The 23,015-nt window shown below is 51.0% G+C and overlaps 1 protein-coding gene across 3 annotated transcripts in view; it reads left to right on the top strand.

The window, feature by feature from the left end:
- LOC140403843 (uncharacterized) overlaps window positions 1-23,015 on the top strand; it is a 349,170-nt gene that overhangs the window by 88,887 nt on the left and 237,268 nt on the right. For all 3 annotated transcript variants that reach the window (XM_072492027.1, XM_072492026.1, XM_072492028.1), the window contains exons 5-9: window positions 3,088-3,223; window positions 10,069-10,155; window positions 11,871-11,957; window positions 18,584-18,664; window positions 20,819-20,896. In XM_072492027.1, coding sequence (XP_072348128.1) covers window positions 3,088-3,223; window positions 10,069-10,155; window positions 11,871-11,957; window positions 18,584-18,664; window positions 20,819-20,896 — 469 coding nt within the window. The remainder of the gene's footprint in view (window positions 1-3,087; window positions 3,224-10,068; window positions 10,156-11,870; window positions 11,958-18,583; window positions 18,665-20,818; window positions 20,897-23,015) is intronic.

Here is a 23,015-nt window from a genome sequence, read left to right as displayed (position 1 = left end):
AGGGTCGTCCGTTTGTGGTGGTCTGCTGTGCCCTCCACAAGCTGGCATACCAGCGGGGCGACGTGCTGGAGATGGAGGAGGAGGAACGTGCGGAGGACGAGGAGGAGCCGGACCAGGAAGGGCTGGAGGACGGGCCCAGGGAGGGCCGGCGGCAGTGACGGAGGGCTCGGCCTGTCCAGAGGCCCAGGGAGGCCCTCATCCTCACCCGCTGCTCACAGGATGTGGCTTCGTCCGTCACCGCACCCCCTCTCCCCATCCTCCCCTATAGTCCCCCACAACCGTGCCTCACCCCGCCCGCCATCACCCTGCTCCACCCTCCCAGGGCCTGTGTTACATCACCCCAGGGTGATGGGCCTGTGTCGGCACTATCAGCGGGTCAGTGTACAAGGCAGGAGGATGATGATAACTCGCTGTGAGCTGAACTCTGGTGCTCCTCACTATGCCGTAGCCTGACTCCTGTGTCTGCTGAGTGCTAGTCCTCCATGCTCTACCGCTACGTATCAGTGTTTTCCCAGGGTGCACATCAGGGGTGGGGACAACCTGCTGCTTATCGCGTCCTGTGGCCTCTGATGCCCCTGGCAGGCGTCCTCTGGAGGACCTAGGATCCCAGGGGTCACCTTGGGATGGAGGGGCAGCTGGATTCAGCTCCGGGTCAAAGACATTGGTGATTTCCTCTGTTGGTTCAGATTGGGACCTTCGATGTGGCACGGACTTATTCGCCAACGCGCGCGACAACTCCGTCCTTACAACGAGCAAGAGAAAAAGTGAAGTCATGTGCCAGTCCGCACCCGGAGCTCCTGATCTCCAGCCCGTGACCAGAACCTGCCAGGAGTGGATATGCTCGCCAATCTCGACTCCCTCTTTGAGCTGTCCGTGCCAAAGCCCGTGGGGTCCTCGACAGACGTCAAAGATCAGTCTTTGTTTGGGTCTCGGGTTGAGACTTTTAGCATCATCTTTCAAATATAATTACATTTTTTAAATGACTATTTATTCACAGAGCGCGTTGTTCTGATCTGGAATACACTGCTTGGAATGAAGGTGAAGGCAGATTGTTTTTGTTTTTTGTGTTTTAAAACGAAATTCCAAGTAAGGGGCAATTTAGCGTGGCCAATCCACCTAACCCTGCACATCTTTGGGTTGTGGGGGTGAGACCCACGCAGACACGGGGAGAATGTGCAACCTCCACACGGACAGTGACCCGGGGCCGGGATCGAACCCGGGTCCTCGGCGCCGTGAGACAGCAGTGCTAACCACTGCGGCACTGTCCCGCTCTTAGTGAAGGCAGATTCAACAGTACCTTCCATTGAGTCGGTCATAGAGACATTGCAGCTGTGTGCACATCTGGTTTGCTTATTTGACAAAGGGTTTAACCGCGTTAGAAGCAATTCACAGACATTTCACTCATTCGTGGTCCAAGAATACAAGATACAGGAGTAGGCCTTTCAGCCTTTCGAGCCCCGCTGTGCCACTCCATGATTTTCCTGGGAGTAACGGATGGATGTTAGAAATGTGGGCGGGTTTCAGTAAATCATGTTCACATGTTTTGGGGTTGTGTGGTGAATGTATTCCCCATAAGGCCCGCATGATACCATAACCTGTGACCTATGACCTGGAAGTGGTGATATGAACTGCTTCCAGGTACTGTACTGCAACCCCGATATGGCTCCGCCTCTGGCTCCACCCACACCGGGGCATATATAGGCCGGCCTCTTGTGGGCGGCATTCATCTGTACTACTGACTCTGGCTAGGCAAGTTCATGACTAATAAAGCCTTATGTTCACTCGCTCTCGCTGCCTCCCTGTGGATTGAAGGTACATCAGGTTGCGAGGCGGGGTTTGGGACCTAATCGAGGATAGTGTTATGGGCCAGGGTTTAGAGAACCCCAAAGTGTATCATGGAGTTCACCTGACCCATTTAATAGATTGTGGTATGGGGAGCACACGGCCCACTCTACAGGTGTGGTCGAGGGAAATGGAAAAGTATTTTTTTAAAGCAAAACAATGTTTATTCTATGAACTCACGCTAACCTTTTTAAAACATACAGTGAACATCTTAGCAACCATTAATTCAAATACAACCCCCAAAGAATACAACACTAAGTAATCCTTTAAGCTTTCCTTTTAACATCCATAAGACTTAAAACTTTTACCAGAAGCACATCAGGTTAAAGTCACTACTGTTATTAGTTTTAAATCACCAGGATCGATTTACAGTCTTTATATTAGAGAGAGAGGCTCTAATACACCTCCTGGCTGTGACTGCAGCTATCCAGCTCTGAAAAACGAAACTAAAACACACCCTTCAGCAAACAGCCTAAAACGAAAGTAAAAAGCTGACGGACAGCCCAGCTCTACCCACTCTCTGACATCACAGCCGTAATAAACACCTATTTCTTAAAGGTACCCTCACTACGGATACTTATATACACGCCCATTCATAAACACCTATTTCTTAAAGGTGCTCTCACATGACAATAGTGGGAGTCAAGAAGAAGCCTATGGTGGTGATCTTTGGGGTGTCGGAGGTGCCAGAGCTGCTGGAGGAGAAGGGGACCGATGTCGCGGCCTTCGCCTCTCTGATTGCCTAGCAACAGATTATTTTGAACTGGAGTCGGATACGCCACTGGGGGTCGCGGCCTGGCTGGGAGGCCTGTTTCTCTGGTTGGAAAAGATTAAGTTTGCCTTGAGGGGGGTGAGAAGAGAGCTTCGAGGTAAGGCGGAGGCTGTTGACGACCATATTTGAGGAGCTGTTTGTCGTGCGGTGGGGTGGGGAAGGAGGGGATAAAAAGGGGGGAAATGTATAAACTGTTAACTGTGTTTTGTTGGAATGTGGTGGTGTTATTGTTTACGTTTGGGATTAAAATATCTTTAAAAAAAACATAATCGAAGGGGAAATATTTTGCCGAGAAATGGCAGGACAACGATTACTCCGCCAAGTCTAAGAGCCCCGGGGAGGTGAAAGGTCTCCTGCTCTGACCGATCATTCTGAGGTTCGGGTGTAAACGGTGTCAAACAGGAAAGGGGGGGCCTGATTTATTGTCATAGCCGGTATCAGCGAGTCGGTTCACCCTGAGTGTTTTCCAACAGGCCAGTCACCGAGTCCTACCGGGAATTCAATTCCGCCAGCGTGGGGAAAATGGGAAGAGAGTCGGCAACATCCCATCGGTTCAACGAGGAAGTGAGGAAAAGTAACACCTACCCCAGGAAGATTCAGCAGCAGGAGGTGAGTCAGGAGTTGACAGGGTTCTCTGCTCGCCAAAATGCGTCTCCTTGTCGGTTCCGTTGGTCAAGACGTGCGGCCGTTTGAGCAACTCCGATCAAAGCGCCAAACGTCATTAACCAGCTTGTGCCAAGTTGGTTGAGGTCAGCTGGGGTGGGTACTGGGGCTGAGGCTGTGATTTACAGCAGGGCCTGCCAGGAATCGCAGCGGGCAGAGCTTAAAATGAGGTGCCAACCGGGCGAAGCTGCAGCACTTGTGTGCCAAACAGCGGGGGCAGCAAATAATGGACACGGCCATTATGACACCCAATGGGTGCCAACTCCTCAGTCCTGCCACATCTCACTGCAGCGACGGAGGTCAAGGGGGCGACAAAAAACAAAGAACAAAGAAATGTACAGCACAGGAACAGGCCCTTCGGCCCTCCAAGCCCGTGCCGACCATTCTGCCCGTCTAAACTAAAATCTTCTACACTTCCTGGGTCCGTATCCCTCTATTCCCATCCTATTCATGTATTTGTCAAGATGCCCCTTAAATGTCACTATCATCCCTGCTTCCACCACCACCTCCGGCAGCGAGTTCCGGGCACCCACTATCCTCTGCGTAAAAACCTTGCCTCGTACATCTCCTCTAAAACTTGCCCCTCGCACCTTAAACCTATTCCCCCTAGTAATTGACCCCTCTACCCTGGGAAAAAGCCTCTGACTATCCACTCTGTCGCTGCCCCTCATAATTTTGTAGGCCTCTATCAGGTCGCCCCTCAACCTCCGTCGTTCCAGTGAGAACAAACCAAGTTTATTCAACCGCTCCTCATAGCTAATGCCCTCCATACCAGGCAACATCCTGGTAAATCTCTTCTGCACCCTCTCTAAAGCCTCCACATCCTTCTGGTAGTGTGGCGACCAGAATTGAACACTATACTCCAAGTGTGGCCTAACTAAGGTTCTTATACAGCTGCAACATGACTTGCCAATTCTTATACTCAATGAGCCAGCCAATGAAGGCAAGCATGCCGTATGCCTTCTTGACTACCTTCTCCACCTGTGTTGCCCCTTTCAGTGACCTGTGGACCTGTAGATCTCTCTGACTGTCAATACTCTTGAGGGTTCTACTATTCACTGTATATTCCCTACCTGTATTAGACCTTCCAAAATGCATCACCTCACATTTGTCCGGATTAAACTCCATCTGCCATCTCTCCGCCCAAGTCTGCAAATGATCTAAATCCTGCTGTATCCTCTGACCTGATAGAGGTCTACATAATTATGACGGGCATGGACAGAGTGGATTGTCAGAAGCTATTTCCCCAGGGTGGAAGAATCAATTACTGGGGGACATAGGTTTAAGGTGCGAGGAGCAAAGTTTAGAGGAGATGTGCGAGGGATGTTTTTTTACACAGAGGGTGCCTGGAACTCGCTACCGGAGGAGGTGGTGGAAGCAGGGACGATAGTGACATTTAAGGGGCATCTTGACAAATACATGAATAGGATGGGAATAGAGGGATACGGACCCAGGGAGTGTAGAAGTTTTTAGGTTCGATGGGCAGCATGGTCAGCACGGGCTTGGAGGGCCGAAGGGCCTGTTCCTGTGCTGTACTTTTCTTTATTCTTTATCCAGCCATGAATGGTGGGTGAACAATTAAAACATTTTTTTTTAGAATAACCAATTATTTTTTGTCCAATTAAGGGGCAATTTAGCGTGACCAATCCACCTACTTCCACATCTTTGGGTTGTGGGGGTGAAACCCACACAGACACGGGGAGAATGTGCAAACTCCACACGGACAGTGACCCGGGGCCGGGATTCGAACCCGGGTCCTCAGCGGTGTACGCAGCAGTGCTAACCACTGCGCCACCGTGCCGCCCAGGCGGTGGACAATTAAACAGCTCGCTGGAGGAGGAGGGCTCGACAAATGTCCCCATCCTCAATGTTGGAGCGGCCCCCATGCATCGGTGCAAAAGACAAGGCTGAAGCATTCGCAACAATCTCCACCAGAACCGCCGAGCGGCTTATCCACCTCGGCCTTCGCCAGAGGTCCCCAGCATCACAGGTGCAGTCGTCAGCCAATTGTTATTCACTCCATGTCACATCAAGTGCTGAAGGCACTGGGTACTGAGAAGGCGATGGGCCCTGACGATATCCCAGCAACAGAACCGAAGAATTTGTACCCCAGAACCAACCATGTCCCGAGCAAAGTTGTTCCGGTAAGACAGCAACACTGGCATCGACCCCGAAATGCAGAAAAGCACTGTGGGTGTACAAAGGTCAGGAAGTGTCGTTGTAACTATTCAAGGCATTGGTAAGACCGCTACTGGAGTATTGGGCACAGTTTTGGTCCCCTCATTTGAGGAAAGATGTAGTGGCTTTGGAGGCAGTTCAGAGGAGGTTCACTAGGTTGATTCCAGAGATGAGGGTTTGTCGTACGAGGAGAGATTGAACAGTTTAGGTCGATACTCTCTTGAGTTTAGAAGAGTGAGGGGAGATCTAATTGAGGTATACAAGATGCTGAAAGGTGTGGATAAAGTAGACGGGGAGCTGATGTTTCCTCTTGTGGGGCATTCTAGAACGAGAGGTCATAATCTTGGAATAAGAGGGAGCCAATTTAAAACTGAGTTGAGGAGAAACTACTTCTCCCAAAGTGTTGCGAATCTGTGGAATTCGCTCCCCCAGAGTGCGGTGCATGCTGGGACAGTGAGTAAGTTTAAGCAGGAGTTAGACAGATTTTTAATTGGCAATGGGTTGCAGGGTTATGGAGGACGGGCAGGACGGTGGAGTTAAGGCCAGGATGAGAGCCGCCATGATCGAGTGGTGGAGGGGGACCCAATGGGCAAAGTGGCCTGATTCGGCTCCTGTATCTTATAAACTTGTGAACCTAGACCCAGGAAAATTTGACGTCAATGGGAATTGGGGGAAACTCTTGTCGGAGTCACACCTGGCAAAAAGGAAAATTGTTGTGGTGGTTGGAAGTCAATCATATTAGCCCCAGGACATCACTTCAAGGGTTCTTCAGGATGGCGTCCTAGGCCCAACATTCTTTTTTCTTCTTCTTTTTAAATATAAATTTACAGTACCCAATTCCTTTTTTCCAATTAAGGTGCAATTTAGCGTGTTCAATCTACCTACTTTGCACATCTTTGGGTTGTGGGGGCGAGACCCACGCAGGCATGGGGAGAACGTGCAAACATCGTACCATCGCCCCTCGACAAGCATTGGCACTACCATTGCTGAATGCTACACTATCAACATCCCGGAGGTTGCCATTGACCAGAAGTGAACTGGACTAGCCATATATGGGCGGCACGGTAGCACAGTGGTTAGCCCTGTTGCTTCATAGCTCCAGGGTCCCAGGTTCGATTCCCGGCTTGGGTGGCTGTCTATGCGGAATCTGCACGTCCTCCCCGTGTCTGCGTGGGTTTCCTCCGGGTGCTCCGGTTTCCTCCCACAGTCCAAAGATGTGCGGGTTAGGTGGATTGGCCGTGATAAATTGTCCTCAGTGTCCAGAAAGGTTAGGTGGGGTTACTGGGTTACCGGGATAGGGTGGAGGTGTGGGCTTAAGTTGGGTGCTCTTTAATGAAATGAAATGAAAAATGAAAATCGCTTACTGTCACAAGTAGGCTTCAATGAAGTTACTGTGAAAAGCCCCTAGTCGCCACATTCCGGCGCCTGTTCGGGGAGGCTGGCAGGGGAATTGAACCGTGCTGCTGGCCTGCCTAGGCCTGCTTTAAAAGCCAGCGATTTAGCCCAGTGTGCTAAGCCAACCCCCTTTACAAGGGCTGGTGCAGACTCGATGGGCCAAATGGCCTCCTTCTGCACTGTAAACTCTATGATTCTATAAATGTTGTGGCTGCAAGACGTGGTCAGCGGCAGATCCCTCGGAAAACCACCACCTGGAGGTTCCCCTCCAAACCATTCACCATCCTGACTTGGAAATATATCGGCCGTTCCTTCTCTGTCGCTGGGCCCGAATCATAGAATCACTACAGTGCAGAAGGAGGCCATTCAGCCCATGGAGTCTGCCCCGACCCTCCGAAAGAGCACCCCAATTCCCCGCCTTATCCCCGTAACTGCACCTAACCTTAGAACACTAAGGGGTAGTTTTAGCACGGCCAGTCCACCTAACCTGCACATCTTTGGACTGTGGGAGGAAACCGGAGCACCCGGAGGAAACCCACGCACACACGGGGAGAACGTGCAGACTCCGCACAGACAGTGACCCAAGCCGGGAATCGAACCCGGGACCCTGGAGCTGTGAGGCAGCAGTGCTAACCACTGCACCCACCATTCCGCCCTATCTTGGAACTCCCTCCCTAACAGCACCGTGGGTGTACCTACACCACACGGACTGCAGAGGTTCATGGAGGCAGCTGACCACCACCTTCCCAAGGGACAATTAGGGATGGGCAATAAATGGTGGCCGAGCTTCCGGCTGTGGGTTACTGAAACATCAACGCGGCTGAGTTAGGCCTACCTCCGTGGCCCGATGGCAATACCTGCTTCCATACTGCAGTCGATCTCTGAATCTCCTCCAGCCCCTGTGCCTCGTGGTCCCTCGTCCCCCTCCTGCTTGGTGCCTCTCCCATCCCCCGTTTGGTACACTTAGCTGTGCTGAGGTCCGGCATGGTAGTCTCTGCCGGTTCCAGCTGGCTGGTGGCCTAGCAACAACAGCCTCGAGGCAAGCCCTCACTCACGGAGGGAGCTGAACCCGCCTTAACCCTAATTTAACAAAACGGTTGTTTTTGAAAGGTTGACAAAAAAAAAAAGAAATCACAAAGTGAAGACTTAAAGTTGTTGCTGCGGTGTAAGATTTTATTTTATTTCTTTTATAAATTCGGAGTATCCTATTCTTTTTTTTTCCAATTAAGGGGCAGTTTAGCATGGCCAATCCACCTACCCGGCACATCTTTGGGTTGTGGGGGAGAGGCCCACGCAGATACGGGGAGAATGTGCAAACTCCACACGGACAGTGACCCGGGGCCGGGATCGAACCCGGGACCTCGGAGCCGCGAGGCAGCAGTGCTAACCCACTGCGGCACCGTGCTGTCCTGGGATGTAAGATTTAAAATCAAGCCAAGAGACGAGTGTAGCACGATCAGTCACTCACGAGACGAGATGAGAAGGAGTCAACCGATGGCTTTATTACGAAGACTTGTTCCCCAGCAGCACAGTTACAGAATGCGGCTGCTGGGAGAACCCGGGCTCTTATACTCCGCCTTGCTGGGTGGAGCCAGCAGGCGGCTGATCCAACTAGGACCCGGGACCTGTCAGCCAATAGCGTCTCGGCATCACAGGGTACCATAATACCCCTAATACATACCACCACAACGAGGATTAAAAGAATTTTAAAGTGGGAAACATGGAACTTGAAGGGGGGGAGGGGGAAGTGGGGGCGGAGGGGGAGGGGGGGGGAGGGGAGGTGGGCGGTTAGTGACTAAGACCACAAGTGCTCCAGAAGGACATCTTATAAACCTATCCGGGCCTCCTCGCTGACTTGATGCTAATATTATGCTTCACCTTAACTCGTAGCCATGGAAGGTGCGTTCACAATGTGGCCGAGCAGGTGAAGTATCAAAGTTGTAAATCCTACCAAACACACTGGTGGTAAGAGTGGGAGAGATTCCTGGTCAGGCCATGGGATGGGAAGAATGTCGGAGCCTCTACCATCACTCTCCATCGCTCCGGACTACAACAGGCTTGGAAAAGTGCGGGTTGCTAAAGCAACTCTTATAGGTGGGAGTGCGTGTGGTTGGCTGGACGAGTGACGTGGATCGGAATTAGTGCTAACAGCACGGAGTTCAACCCCCCGTTCTGTCGGGGTCAAGACGGCCAAATGGGAGGTTTTTTTCAATTCATTCATGGGGTGTGGGCCGGCGTTGACGCCCCATTCCTGATTGCCCTTGAACTGAGTTGTTTGCTCAGCCATTTTGAGGGGAGGGGGGGGGGTGGCAGTAAAGAGTCAAGCACACTCCTGTGGGTCTGGAGTCACATGTAGGCCAGATCAGGTAAGGACGCCAGTGAACCAGACGGATTCTCCAAGTGTTCTCCATTAGGGGCACTGTGGGCTGGTCCAAAAGGTCACGGAAGCTATATTGTTGTATTAACTGTAAACAGGAAGCCGGGATCTACATAGCTAGGAACTAATGGGTTTTGTGTAAGTGTTCTGAGGGCCACATTTCACCGCGGCACGAGAGACTGAAGCCATGCGGACGTGATCTTCACCAAGCTCAAGTCTGATGACCAACGACCTCTGGGAATCAAAAGACAGCGGGAACACGGAACCGGCTAAACACGGAGCCCGCCGAAAAACTCTCCAGCTTGGCGTGGCCTCAACTCATCGCTTCCTGGTCAAAAGTAGCAGCGTTCATTCTGACGGGTTTTGTTTTTGCAGTGGAAGAGAGTCGGGTAGGACGGGGGGAGGTGGTTCGTAGGATCTTAACCCCCCCCCCCCACCCCCAACCTTAGTGGTCCGCGGACGAAAACACCTGCCAACCACCGATTTAGGAAAAGGGGGGGGGGAGGGAAAGACAAAACCGTTCCGTGGTTTGCGATACAAGCAGCGAGGGCTGGAAAAAGGCAGCGGGTCCGACAGCATCTGTGTGGAGCGAGGAGAGAAAGAGTTAACTTTTCTAGTCCCGTGTGACGCTTCTTCGGAACTCGTTCGAACCGAGTCATATCCGAGCCCGATACGAGTCTTCTTCGGAACTTCAGAGTTGCGAGGAAGAGTCGGATTGGGCTGGAAGCGTGAACTCTGCTTTTCTCTCCTCTGACCCTGCTGCGTTCCTCTAGCACCTTCTGGTTTTGTTTCAGATCTCCAGTAGCTGCAGTATTTTATGGTTTCCAACATTCACTTCCAGACTAACCGAGAACTCCCTCAGCAGTCTTTATCCAACTTGCTGAAAAACATAGACCGCGATGTGCCCTCCACAACACTGTATGAGTGGGTGAGTGACGTATGTTCTATTGATGTATTGCATTATGCTTTGAGTGGGTGGCACGGTAGCGCAGTGGTTAGCACTGCTGCCTCACAGCGCCAGGGACCAGGGTTCGATTCCCGGCTTGGGTGACTGTGTGGAGTCTGCACGTCCTCCCCGTGTGTGCGTGGGTTTCCTCCGGGTGCTCCGGTTTCCTCCCACAGTCCAATGATGTGCAGGTTAGGTGGATTGGCCACGATAAATTGTCCCTTAGCATCCAAAGGTTAGGTGGGATTACTGGGGCCGGGCGGGGGGATTAGGCCTAGATAGGGTGCTCTTTCAGAGGGTCGATGTTGGCTCGATGGGCCGAATGCACTGTCGGGATTCTATGGAAGTGCCTTTGGGAATTCAATAAAGTCTGGGAATGGACATAACACACTGGGGAGGTGAGGGTGGGATCTCTTTTAAGAATGGATTCAGTGTACACTGTCAGTATACCAACAACAATTTGCATTTGAACGAAGAAGGGTACAGCACAGGAACAGGCCCTTCGGCCCTCCAAGCCTGTGCCAACCATGCTGCCCGCCTAAACTACAATCTTCTGCACTTCCTGGGTCCGTATCCCTCTATTCCCATCCTATTCATGTATTTGTCAAGATGCCCCTTAAATGTCACTATCGTCCCTGCTTCCACCACCTCCTCCGGTAGCGAGTTCCAGGCACCCACTACCCTCTGTGTAAAAAAACTTGCCTCGTACATCTACTCTAAACCTTGCCCCTCGCACCTTAAACCTATGCCCCCTAGTAATTGACTCCTCTACCCTGGGGAAAAGCCTCTGACTATCCACTCTGTCGATGCCCCTCAGAATTTTGTACAGCACTTTTAATGTAATTAAACATCCCACATGAGATCAGACCATCGAGGCACGTAAGGAGATAAGGACAGGTCGTAGCTCTCACTTTTATTTTCTATGTTTGTACGTTTTGTTTGAAATGCTTGGCAGATGAATCAGACGATTCTTACCTGTCAGTCACAACATGAATCTGTTCAGGGGCGTAGTGCCACATTCTGAGTTGCTGAGCGCTAAGATGTGTTGGCCGTATCCTTTCCAAATGGAGCATTACACTGTTTCCAGACGTATTCATCATTGGAGTCCCCGAAAGGGGGTAAAATGATGCATTTCAAATTAAAATGTTGGTGTCTTCACTGCCGCCCTCACTCCTGTCTCTAACAACCTCCCCCCATCCCGAATCTCCCACCCTCCCAAACCCTCCCCCTCTTCCCACCGCTCCCCCCAAACGCTCCGCTCCACCCCAACCCCCTTCCCGGCCCTCCCCCCCCCCCCCCCCACCTCACTCTCCTCCCCCCACCCCTACATCCAACCCGCCTCCTCCTGCTCCCTCTCCAACCCTCCTGCCCCAACATTCCCCCAAACTCCTCAATCTCCCCAGCACAGGAACGAGGGAACATGATGTTTGGGAGCATTTGCACCCCCCCCCCCCTTCCGCTCGGCCCAGGTTGTGGTGCCGGAATGTCGCTCTCTTGGGCTCTGGCAGGTCTACTCCCCGAATATAATCCGAGACATGGAAGGGGAGAGGAGTAACCGATGAGGCTGGGAGGGGGGACGGCTAAGGCAATTGGACAGGGAGAGGAAGAACCAATCTCTCTATTGGGTACAATGTTTTGGAGAAGGTACGGAGGGAACAACCTTGATTAAACTGCTTAAAGTTAACCTTTCTTTTCAGCCTGACAGACGCCAATCGGAACAAATCTCTTCAAACTCACTGGAATCTAAAGATGCTCATCGATGCTCGCCTCACCAATACGAGAAGGTAATTGTTGTCACACACTGACACACACACAGACGCACACACACACTGACACACACACTGACACACACACGCAGACTCACACACTGACAGACAGACACACACACACTGACAAACACACACACTGACACACACACACACATACTCACACACACTCACCACACACACACTGACACACACACACACACTGACACACATACACACACAGACACACTCGGTAGGAGGGAAGATGCTGGAATCTATCATCAAGGAAGAAATAGCGAGGCATCTGGATGGAAATTGTCCCATTGGACAGACGCAGCATGGGTTCATAAAGGGCAGGTCGTGCCTAACTAATTTAGTGGAATTTTTTGAGGACATTACCAGTGCGGTAGATAACGGGGAGCCAATGGATGTGGTATATCTGGATTTCCAGAAAGCCTTTGACAAGGTGCCGCACAAAAGGTTGCTGCATAAGATAAAGATGCATGGCATTAAGGGTAAAGTAGTAGCATGGATAGAAGATTGGTTAATTAATAGAAAGCAAAGAGTGGGGATTAATGGGTGTTTCTCTGGTTGGCAATCAGTAGCTAGTGGTGTCCCTCGGGGATCAGTGTTGGGCCCACAACTGTTCACAATTTACATAGATGATTTGGAGTTGGGGACCAAGGACAATGTGTCCAAGTTTGCAGACGACACTAAGATAAGTGGTAAAGCAAAAAGTACAGAGGATACTGGAAGTCTGCAGAGGGATTTGGATAGGCTACGTGAATGGGCTAGGGTCTGGTAGATGGAATACCATGTTGACAAATCTGAGGTTATCCATTTTGGTAGGAATAACAGCAAAAGGGATTATTATTTAAATGATAAAATATTAAAACATGCTGCTGTGCAGAGAGACCTGGGTGTGCTAGTGCATGAGTCGCAAAAAGTTGGTGTGCAGGTGCAACAGGTGATTAAGAAGGCAAATGGAATTTTGTCCTTCATTGCTAGAGGGATGGAGTTTAAGACTAGGGAGGTTATGCTGCAATTGTATAAGGTGTTAGTGAGGCCACACCTGGAGTATTGTGTTCAGTTTTAGTCTCCTTACTTGAGAAAGGACGTACTAGCACTGGAGGGTTTGCAGAGGAGATTCACTAGGTTAATCCCAGAGCTGAAAGGGTTGGATTACGAGGAGAGGTGGAGTAGACTGGGACTGTACTCGTTGGAATTTAGAAGGATGAGGGGTGATCTTATAGAAACATATAAAATTATGAAGGGAATAGATAGGATAGATGCGGGCTGGTTGTTTCCACTGGCGGGTGAAAGCAGAACTAGGGGCCATCGCCTCAAAATAAGGGGAAGTAGATGTAGGGCTGAGTTTAGGAGGAACATCTTCACCCAAAGGGTTGTGAATCTATGGAATTCCTTGCCCAGTGAAGCAGTAGAGGCTCCTTCATTAAATGTTTTTAAAGATAAAGATAGATAGTTTTTTGAAGAATAAAGGGATTAAGGGTTATGGTGTTCGGGCCGGAAAGTGGAGCTGAGTCCACAAAAGATCAGCCATGATCTCATTGAATGGCGGAGCAGGCTCGAGGGGCCAGGTGGCCGACTCCTGCTCCTAGTTCTTATGTTCTTATGTTCTCACACACTGACACACACACGCACTCACACACAGACACACACACACACACTGACGCACACACACATTGACACACTGACACACACAGTGACACACACACTGACGCACACACACACTGACACAAACACACACTGACACACACACTGACACACACACTGACGCACACAAACACTGACACACACACACTGACACAAACACACACTGACACACACGCACATTAACACACAGACACACTGACACACACACACTAACATACAGACACACTGACACACACACACTGACACACACACTGACACACACACACACACACACTGACGCACACACACACATTGACACACAGACACACTGACACACACACACTGACACAAACACACACTGACAAACACACACTGACACACACACACTGACACAAACACACACTGACACACACACACTGACGCACACACACACACTGACACAAACACACTGACACACACTGACACAAACACACACACTGCCGCACACACACACATTGACACACTGACACACACACACTGACGCACACACACACTGACACAAACACACACTGACACACACACACTGACACACACACTGACGCACACACACACTGACACACACACACTGACACAAACACACACTGACACACACGCACATTAACACACAGACACACTGACACACACACACTGACATACAGACACACTGACACACACACACTGACACACACTGACACACACACACACACACTGACGCACACACACACATTGACACACAGACACACTGACACACACACACTGACACAAACACACACTGACAAACACACACTGACACACACACACTGACACAAACACACACTGACACACACACACTGACGCACACACACACACTGACACAAACACACTGACACACACACACTGACACAAACACACACTGACACACACACACTGACACACACACACACTGACACAAACACACACTGACACACACACACTGACACACACACACGTTAACACACACACTGACACACACACACTGACACACACACACTGACACACACACACATTAACACACAGACACACTGACACACACACACTGACACACACACACACTGACACACACTGACGCACACACACACACTGACACAAACACACACTGACACACATACACTGACACACACACACATTGACACACAGACACACTGACACAAACACACACTGACACACACACACTGACACACACACACGCTAACACACACACACACTGACACACACACACTGACACACACACATTGACACACAGACACACTGACACACACACACTGACACACACACACTGACACAAACACACACTGACACACACACACACTGACACACACACACACTGACACACACACACATTGACACACAAACACACTGACACATACACACTGACACGTACACACTGACACACACACACACTGACACACACACACTGACACACACACACATTAACACACAGACACACTGACACACACACACTGACACACACACACACTGACACACACACTGACACATACACACATTAACACACAGACACACTGACAGACACACGCACTCACACACACACTGACGCACACACACACATTGACACACTGACACACACACACTGACGCACACCCACACTGACACAAACACACACTGACACACACACACTGACGCACACACACTGACACAAACACACACGCACATTAACACACAGACACACTGACACACACACACTGACATACAGACACACTGACACGCACACACTGACACACTGACACACACACACACAGACACACACACACACACTGACGCACACACACACATTGACACACAGACACACTGACACACACACACTGACACAAACACACACTGACAAAAACACACTGACAAACACACACTGACACAAACACACACTGACACACACACACTGACGCACACGCACACACTGACACACACACTGACACACACACTGACACACACAAACTGACACAAACACACACTGACACACACACACTGACACACACACACTGACACACACACACATTGACACACACATTAACACACACACACACTGACACACACACACACTGACACACACACACTGACACACACACACTGACACACACACACTGACACACACACATTAACACACAGACACACTGACACAAACACACACTGACACACACACACTGACACACACACACTGACACACACACATTAACACACACACACACTGACACACACACACTGACACACACACATTAACACACACACACGCTGACACACACACACTGACACACACACTGACACACACACACTGACACAAACACACACTGACACACACACTGACACACACACACTGACGCACACACATTGACACACAGACACACTGACGCACACACACACATTGACACACAGACACACAGACACAAACACACACTGACACACACACACTGACACACACACTGACAGACACACTGACACACACACACTGACACACACACTGACACACACACACTGACACACACACTGACACACACACACTGACACACACACATTAACACACACACACACTGACACACACACACACTGACACACACACACTGACATGCACACACTGACACGCACACACACACTGACACACACACACTGACACAGACACACTGACACACACACACTGACACACACACACATTAACACACAGACACACTGACAGACACACACTGACACACACACGCACTCACACACAGACACACACACTGACACACACACACATTGACACACACACACACTGACACATACACACTGACACACACACACATTAACACACAGACACACTGACACACACACACACACTGACACACACACACACTGACACACACACACACTGACACACACACACTGACACATACAGACTGACACACACACACTGACACACACACACATTAACACACAGACACACACACACTGACACACACACACACTGACACACACACACTGACACACACACTGACACACACACACACTGACACAAACACACACTGACAAACACACACTGACACACACACACTGACACACACACACACTGACACACACACACTGACACACACACACACACTGACACATACACACTGACACACACACACACTGACGCACACACACTGACACACACACACACATTAACACACAGACACACTGACACACACACTGACACACACACACATTGACACACACACACTGACACACACACACTGACACACACACACATTAACACACAGACACACTGACACACACACTGACACACACATACGCTGTCACACACTGACACACACATTAACACACAGACACACTGACAGACACACACACTGACACACACACGCACTCACACACAGACACACACACTGACACACACACACACTGACACACACACACATTAACACACAGACACACTGACACACACACACTGACACACACACACACTGACACACACACTGACACATACACACATTAACACACAGACACACTGACAGACACACACACTGACACACACACGCACTCACACACAGTCACACACACTGACACACACACACATTGACACACACACACACTGACACACACACACACTGACACACACACACTGACACACACACACACACACACACACTGACACACACACCAGCGGTTTCGCACAACTTCCCTGCTTTGCCCTCAATCCCTCTGTTTATGAAGCTAAGAATTCTGCTCACTTGTTTTCAAACAACCTTATCAACTTTCTGACCCATCATTTACCCGTTTGAATGAGTTGTACACATCATTGCCGCCCGTGACCCCAAAACCGCTAAACGTTCACCTCTCCCCGCGTAGAGAGCGTGCCCTGCGCATGTGCCTGTGCTGCATGTTCGCAGGGGGCAGCAGTGTGGCACAGTGGGCTAGCACTGCTGCCTCACAACGCCATGGTCCCAGGTTCGAATCCTGGCCCCGGGTCACTGTCCGTGTGGAGTTTGCACATTCTCCCCGTGTCTGCGTGGGTCTCACCCCCACAACCCAAAGATGTGCAGGGGAGGTGGATTGGCCACGTTAAATTTAATTTAATAATTTAAATTGCCCCTTAATTGGAAAACAATGAATTGGACGCTCTAAATTTGGAAAATAAAGTTTGACGTCGGCGAGTTCACACTTGGCGAGGATTCAGCACTTTCTGTTTACATTTCAGCTGCCGTTTGATTTAGTTCTATTCATTTCCAGTGACTGAATGAAAACCTTGGTTCATTTACCTTTTGGTCTCTGTAAGGCCAATGATAGTATCCCGCTTGCCACCAAATGCAAGAGTTCCAAGTTTCAAAGCGAGTACCAACATATGCTGCACGAGAATAGGCTGCTGACCGATGCTGCAGGCAAAAGGAACAGGTCCAGGTGTTGCACCTTTTGTGAGTTAAATTAAGCACGGGGGAAGAATAGCTCCCCGGTGCATTCTCCATGGCAACGCCTCAAGCAATCAGAGTCAACTCGCACCCTTTCTCCGTTCTCTTTGATACCTGGCATTCTTGTGTTTGTCCTGATGAGTGCAAGATGAAAAACTTTGACGGCATGTTTCTTTTCCCGGCACTATCCAGGTTCTGTGCGACCAAGTGGCTATTAATATTGTGGGTTGAATACAATTCGTCTTCATTCCGGAGAAGTTACGTTTTTCTGTACGAGTGATATTTTTGTTCCTTCATGGGGCTGGTTTAGCACACTGGGCTAAATCGCTGGCTTTTAAAGCAGACCAAGGCAGGCCAGCAGCACGGTTCGATTCCCGTACCAGCCTCCCCGAACAGGCGCCGGAATGTGGCGACTAGGGGCTTTTCACAGTAACTTCATTGAAGCCTAATTGTGACAATAAGCGATTTTCATTTCATTTCATTTCTTCCCCTGTGCTTCCGCCGTTCAGTTCATTGAATACAGTCGATCATGTCTGCAGAGCTTTGTTTAACCGCCCCCCCTGACCCCCTTCCCGCTTTTGTTTTCAGATGGACACAAAGTACCACTCGCAAAAAGATGAATTGAAGTCTTTTCCAAAATGTTCTCGGGTGCCGTCAGAAACGAACAAGGTTTGTTCACGTGTGGGGAACACCTCGAAGATATTCGGCGTCGATAAAGCCGTTAGGACTCAGCCGGTAAATGCACTGCCTGGCGGTTAGGGTTGCCAAAGCCCCCAGGAATTCAAACGTTGACATTCAGGGTGCTGCTGTGGGCAAAACACCCCGCTGTGACAAGTGGTGTTCCGCAGGGATCAGTGCTGGGGCCTTTGCTGTTCGTAGTATATATAAATGATTCGGAGGAAAATTTAACTAGTCTTGATTAATAAGTTTGCAGACGACACAAAGGTTGGTGGAATTGCGGATAGCGATGAGGACTGTCAGAGGATACAGCAGGATTTAGATTGTTTGGAGACTTGGGTGGAGAGATGGCAGATGGAGTTTAATCCGGACAAATGTGAGGTAATGCATTTTGGAAGGTCTAATACAGGTGGGAAATCTACAGTAAATGACAGAACCCTGAGGGGTATTAACATGCAGAGGGATCTGGGTGTACAGGTCCACAGATCACTGAAAGTGGTAGGGGGTGGGGACATTCCGCAGCGGTGGGCTGCCATGCGGGGTTGGGGAGAGGCACTGAGTGGGGGGCAACCACTCATGGCACCACCATGCCAACCCCTGAATCGTTTACCCATTCTGGGGGCAACCATTGTCCATGCCCGTCTGCTCCAACAACCACCCATGACCCGACTGCCGAAGCTGGGGCCGTGCGGCTGAAGGCTATTGCTGCTCGGGAATTGTCAATCGTAGTTAAGTGAACACTTCACACAACCCAAGTGGATTGCCGTGGGTGGGCGGGCCTTGTGGGAGTCATTATCGAGCATCCCGTTCACACCATGATGCCTGGACAGAGCTGGGCGGGAGGCAATACCACACAGGCAGCAGCCAGGGGATGGGACACAGCTCCGGGGACATGTCCATGACCAGAAGGTGGGTGGATACCACGGGGACGGGGAAATGCCTGGACAGATGGAACGGGGTTCAGAGGTCGTCCCGTATTGCGGAAGAGCGTGACAGAGGCATCATAATGGTTGTGCAAAAAGGATTTTATTCCGCCCCTCCAACCCTGCCACCCCATCCCCTACCGACCCCCCCGACCCCCACTCCCCCATCCCTCAAGGTGCCTGGTCCTCCTAGCTCGACCATACGTCTAGGTGTGTCCCCATGTTGCAATTCGAGGTGGAGGCAGCCAGCTGCCTATCTTGTCTAGTGGCCGTCGATGCCCCCAGCGGGCGTCCTCCGGGGGTTCGGGGGCCGGACGGCTCCGGCTCACCTATCCCGTGCCGCCCGCTGCCATGTGCTGGCTGCGAGACGCGGCCGCATCAGGAGGGGTGGAACTAGGGCGAGCTGGTGCCCACCATCGCCACTCCGTGGGACGGGTCCGGGTTGGCTCTCAGCGCCCCCTCCTCCCAGTCGGTGCCCACAGGGCCCAGCGGTTCACCTTGGGGCGGAGGGGGCAGCCTGTTCGAGCCCCAGCTGCCCCCTGCATCATCTGGCTCTGCCAGCCCTGGCGGTCCCCGATGTCTACACCATGGTGTTGACGGCCTCGGCGATGCTCCCCAGTAAGCGCGCCTCGCTCTGCCGCATCTCGGCAATGCTCCCCCTTCTACAAACATTTAAACTCTCCACCACTGACAAACAGTGGCAGCCGTGTGTACCATCGATGACCACTACCATCTAGAAGGACAAGAGCAGCAGATACCTGGGAACCCCGTCATCTGGAGGTTCCCCTCCAACTCACTCACCACCCCGACTTGGAAATATATCGGCCGTTCCTTCGCTGTCGCTGGGGCAACATCCTGGAACTCCCTCCCTAACAGCACAGTGGGTGTACCTACACCTGAAGGACTGCAGCGGTTCAAGAAGGCAGCTCACACCCCCCCCCCTTCTGAAGGGCAATTAGGGATGGGCAATAAATGCTGGCCTAACCAGTGGGGCCCACGTCCTGTAAATTAATTAAACAAAATACTCCCAGGCAGTCCATTCCAGACCGTTGTGTAAAAGGGATTTTTTTCCCACATTGCATTTGCTGCTTTTGCAAATCACCGTAAATCTGTTTCCCAATGCTTTTCCGAGCGGGAACAGTTACTCCCTGCCTCCTCTCGCGAGCCCTCCTCATGCCGTCCCTAACAAATCTCCTGTGCATGCTGTCTTTTTCTTTTGCAGGCGAATGGGCGCTACTTCTCCCGAGACGAATCGAGGACCAACACGAGATATCTCCGGCCGTCCCTTCAAAACGACAAGGTGAGTAATTGTAGGTGAGGGCAGTAGACAAGTTCCGTTCCCACCGGTGGGAAGGGAATGACCCATGGAAATCCCTGAGGATTTACAGGCTTTGTGGATGTTGAGGGTCGGATGGAGATTGAACTCACCGGGTAATTTCTGATCAGTTTTTACATTGGGAGAGCATAAAGCACTATACACACCCCTGTCAGCATCAACGGGGCCTAGGTGGAGATGGTTAGCATCAAATTCCTAGGGGTGCACATCTCCAAAAATCTGTCCTGGTCCACCCACGTCGACGCTACCACCAAGAAAGCACAACAGCGCCTATACTTCCTCAGGAAACTAAGGAAATTCGGCATGTCCACATTGACTCTTACCAACTTTTACAGGTGCACCATAGAAAGCATCCTATCGGGCTGCATCACAGCCTGGTACGGCAACTGCTCGGCCCAGCACCGCAAGAAACTTCAGAGAGTCGTGAACACCGCCCAGTCCATCACACGAACCTGCCTCCCATCCATTGACTCCATCTACACCTCTCGCTGCCTGGGGAAAGCGGGCAGCATAATCAAAGATCCCTCCCACCCGGCTTACTCACTCTTCCAACTTCTTCCATCGGGCAGGAGATGCAGAAGTCTGAGAACACGCACGAACAGACTCAAAAACAGCTTCTTCCCCACTGTCACCAGACTCCTAAATGACCCTCTTATGGACTGACCTCATTAACACTACCCCCTGTATGCTTCATCCGATGCCAGTGCTTATGTAGTTACATTGTATATGTTGTGTTGCCCTATTATGTATTTTCTTTTATTCCCTTTTCTTCCCATGTACTTAATGATCTGTTGAGCTGCTCGCAGAAAAATACTTTTCACTGTAGCTCGGTACACGTGACAATAAACAAATCCAATCCAATCCAATGTATAAAAGGGTGCAATGAGATCTGTTTGAAGGCAGAATGGGCGGGATTCTCCAGACGCGCCCGTCCGACGACCGGAGAATCCCGCCCCAGGTCAACGGACTTCTCCACTGTCCGCGTCTCTCCCGTGGCGTTCCTGCGGTGGGCGGCGAGGAAGGATCCAGCCCAATGATTCTTTTAAATTATTTTCCTTCTGCCAGTTTTCCACCTCACCTCCTGAAGGCGCTGGTTTCACTCTGCACCCCCCCCCCCCCCCCACGCCCCCCCGCTGCCCAATCCACCTCGTGCCTTGCCCAATAAACATCCCGGGAAACATACATCCCAACAATCAACCATACAGTTTGTACAGATTTTCCTCCTTTTTCACCCCCCCCGACGAACAGCTCCTCAAATACGGTCACAAACCTCTCCCACCTTTCCTCAAACCCCCCCTGCTGAGGCCCTTAACTCATACGTTATCTTCTGTAACCACAGGAAGTGGTACAGGTCACCCAACCATGCTGCTACCCCCGGTGGCGATGCCGACCGCCACTCCAGCAAAATTCTCCGCCGTGCAATCAGAGGGGCGAAGGCCACGACATCGGCCTTCCTCCTCTCCGTGAGCTCCGGCTTCTCTGAGACCCCAAATATCGCCACCAAAGGGTCCGGGTCCACTCCCTCCTCCACTGTCCTGGCTAAGACCGCGAACACTCCCGCCCAGAATCCCAATTTCCCCCCCCCCCAAAAAACATGTGCGCGTGATTCGCTGGCCCCCGCCCACACCTCTCACACTCATCTGCTACCCCCTGAAAGAACCCACTCATTCTCGCCCGAGTCATATGCACCCTGTGCACCACCTTAAACTGTATCAAGCTCATCCTTGCACAAGAGGAGGTCCCGTTTACCCTTCGCAGTGCCTCGCTCCATACTCCCCAATTGATCTCCATTCCCAACTCCGCTTCCCATTTCTCTTTGATCTTCACCACCCGCTCGCCTCCCTGCTCCCCCAGCCACTTATATATATCCCCAATTCTTCCCTCCCCTTCCACATCCGGAAGCAGCAGTCGCTCCAGCAACCTAGGGAACCATGGGATCATTTATATCCACTGCAGACGACAAATTGGGTCTCACTTCAACATCCCAAGAGATTGTGATAATGCAGCATTCTCTCACGTACTACGCTTGGGGTGTCCGCCTCGACGATGTGATCTGGACTGAGGAACAAGGCATCTGGGGGCT

Source organism: Scyliorhinus torazame, chromosome 29 (genome assembly GCF_047496885.1).
Source record: "Scyliorhinus torazame isolate Kashiwa2021f chromosome 29, sScyTor2.1, whole genome shotgun sequence".
Lineage (NCBI taxonomy): Eukaryota > Metazoa > Chordata > Chondrichthyes > Carcharhiniformes > Scyliorhinidae > Scyliorhinus > Scyliorhinus torazame.
Note: the sequence above shows the minus strand (reverse complement) of the source record. Positions and strands in the feature narration are given on the sequence as shown.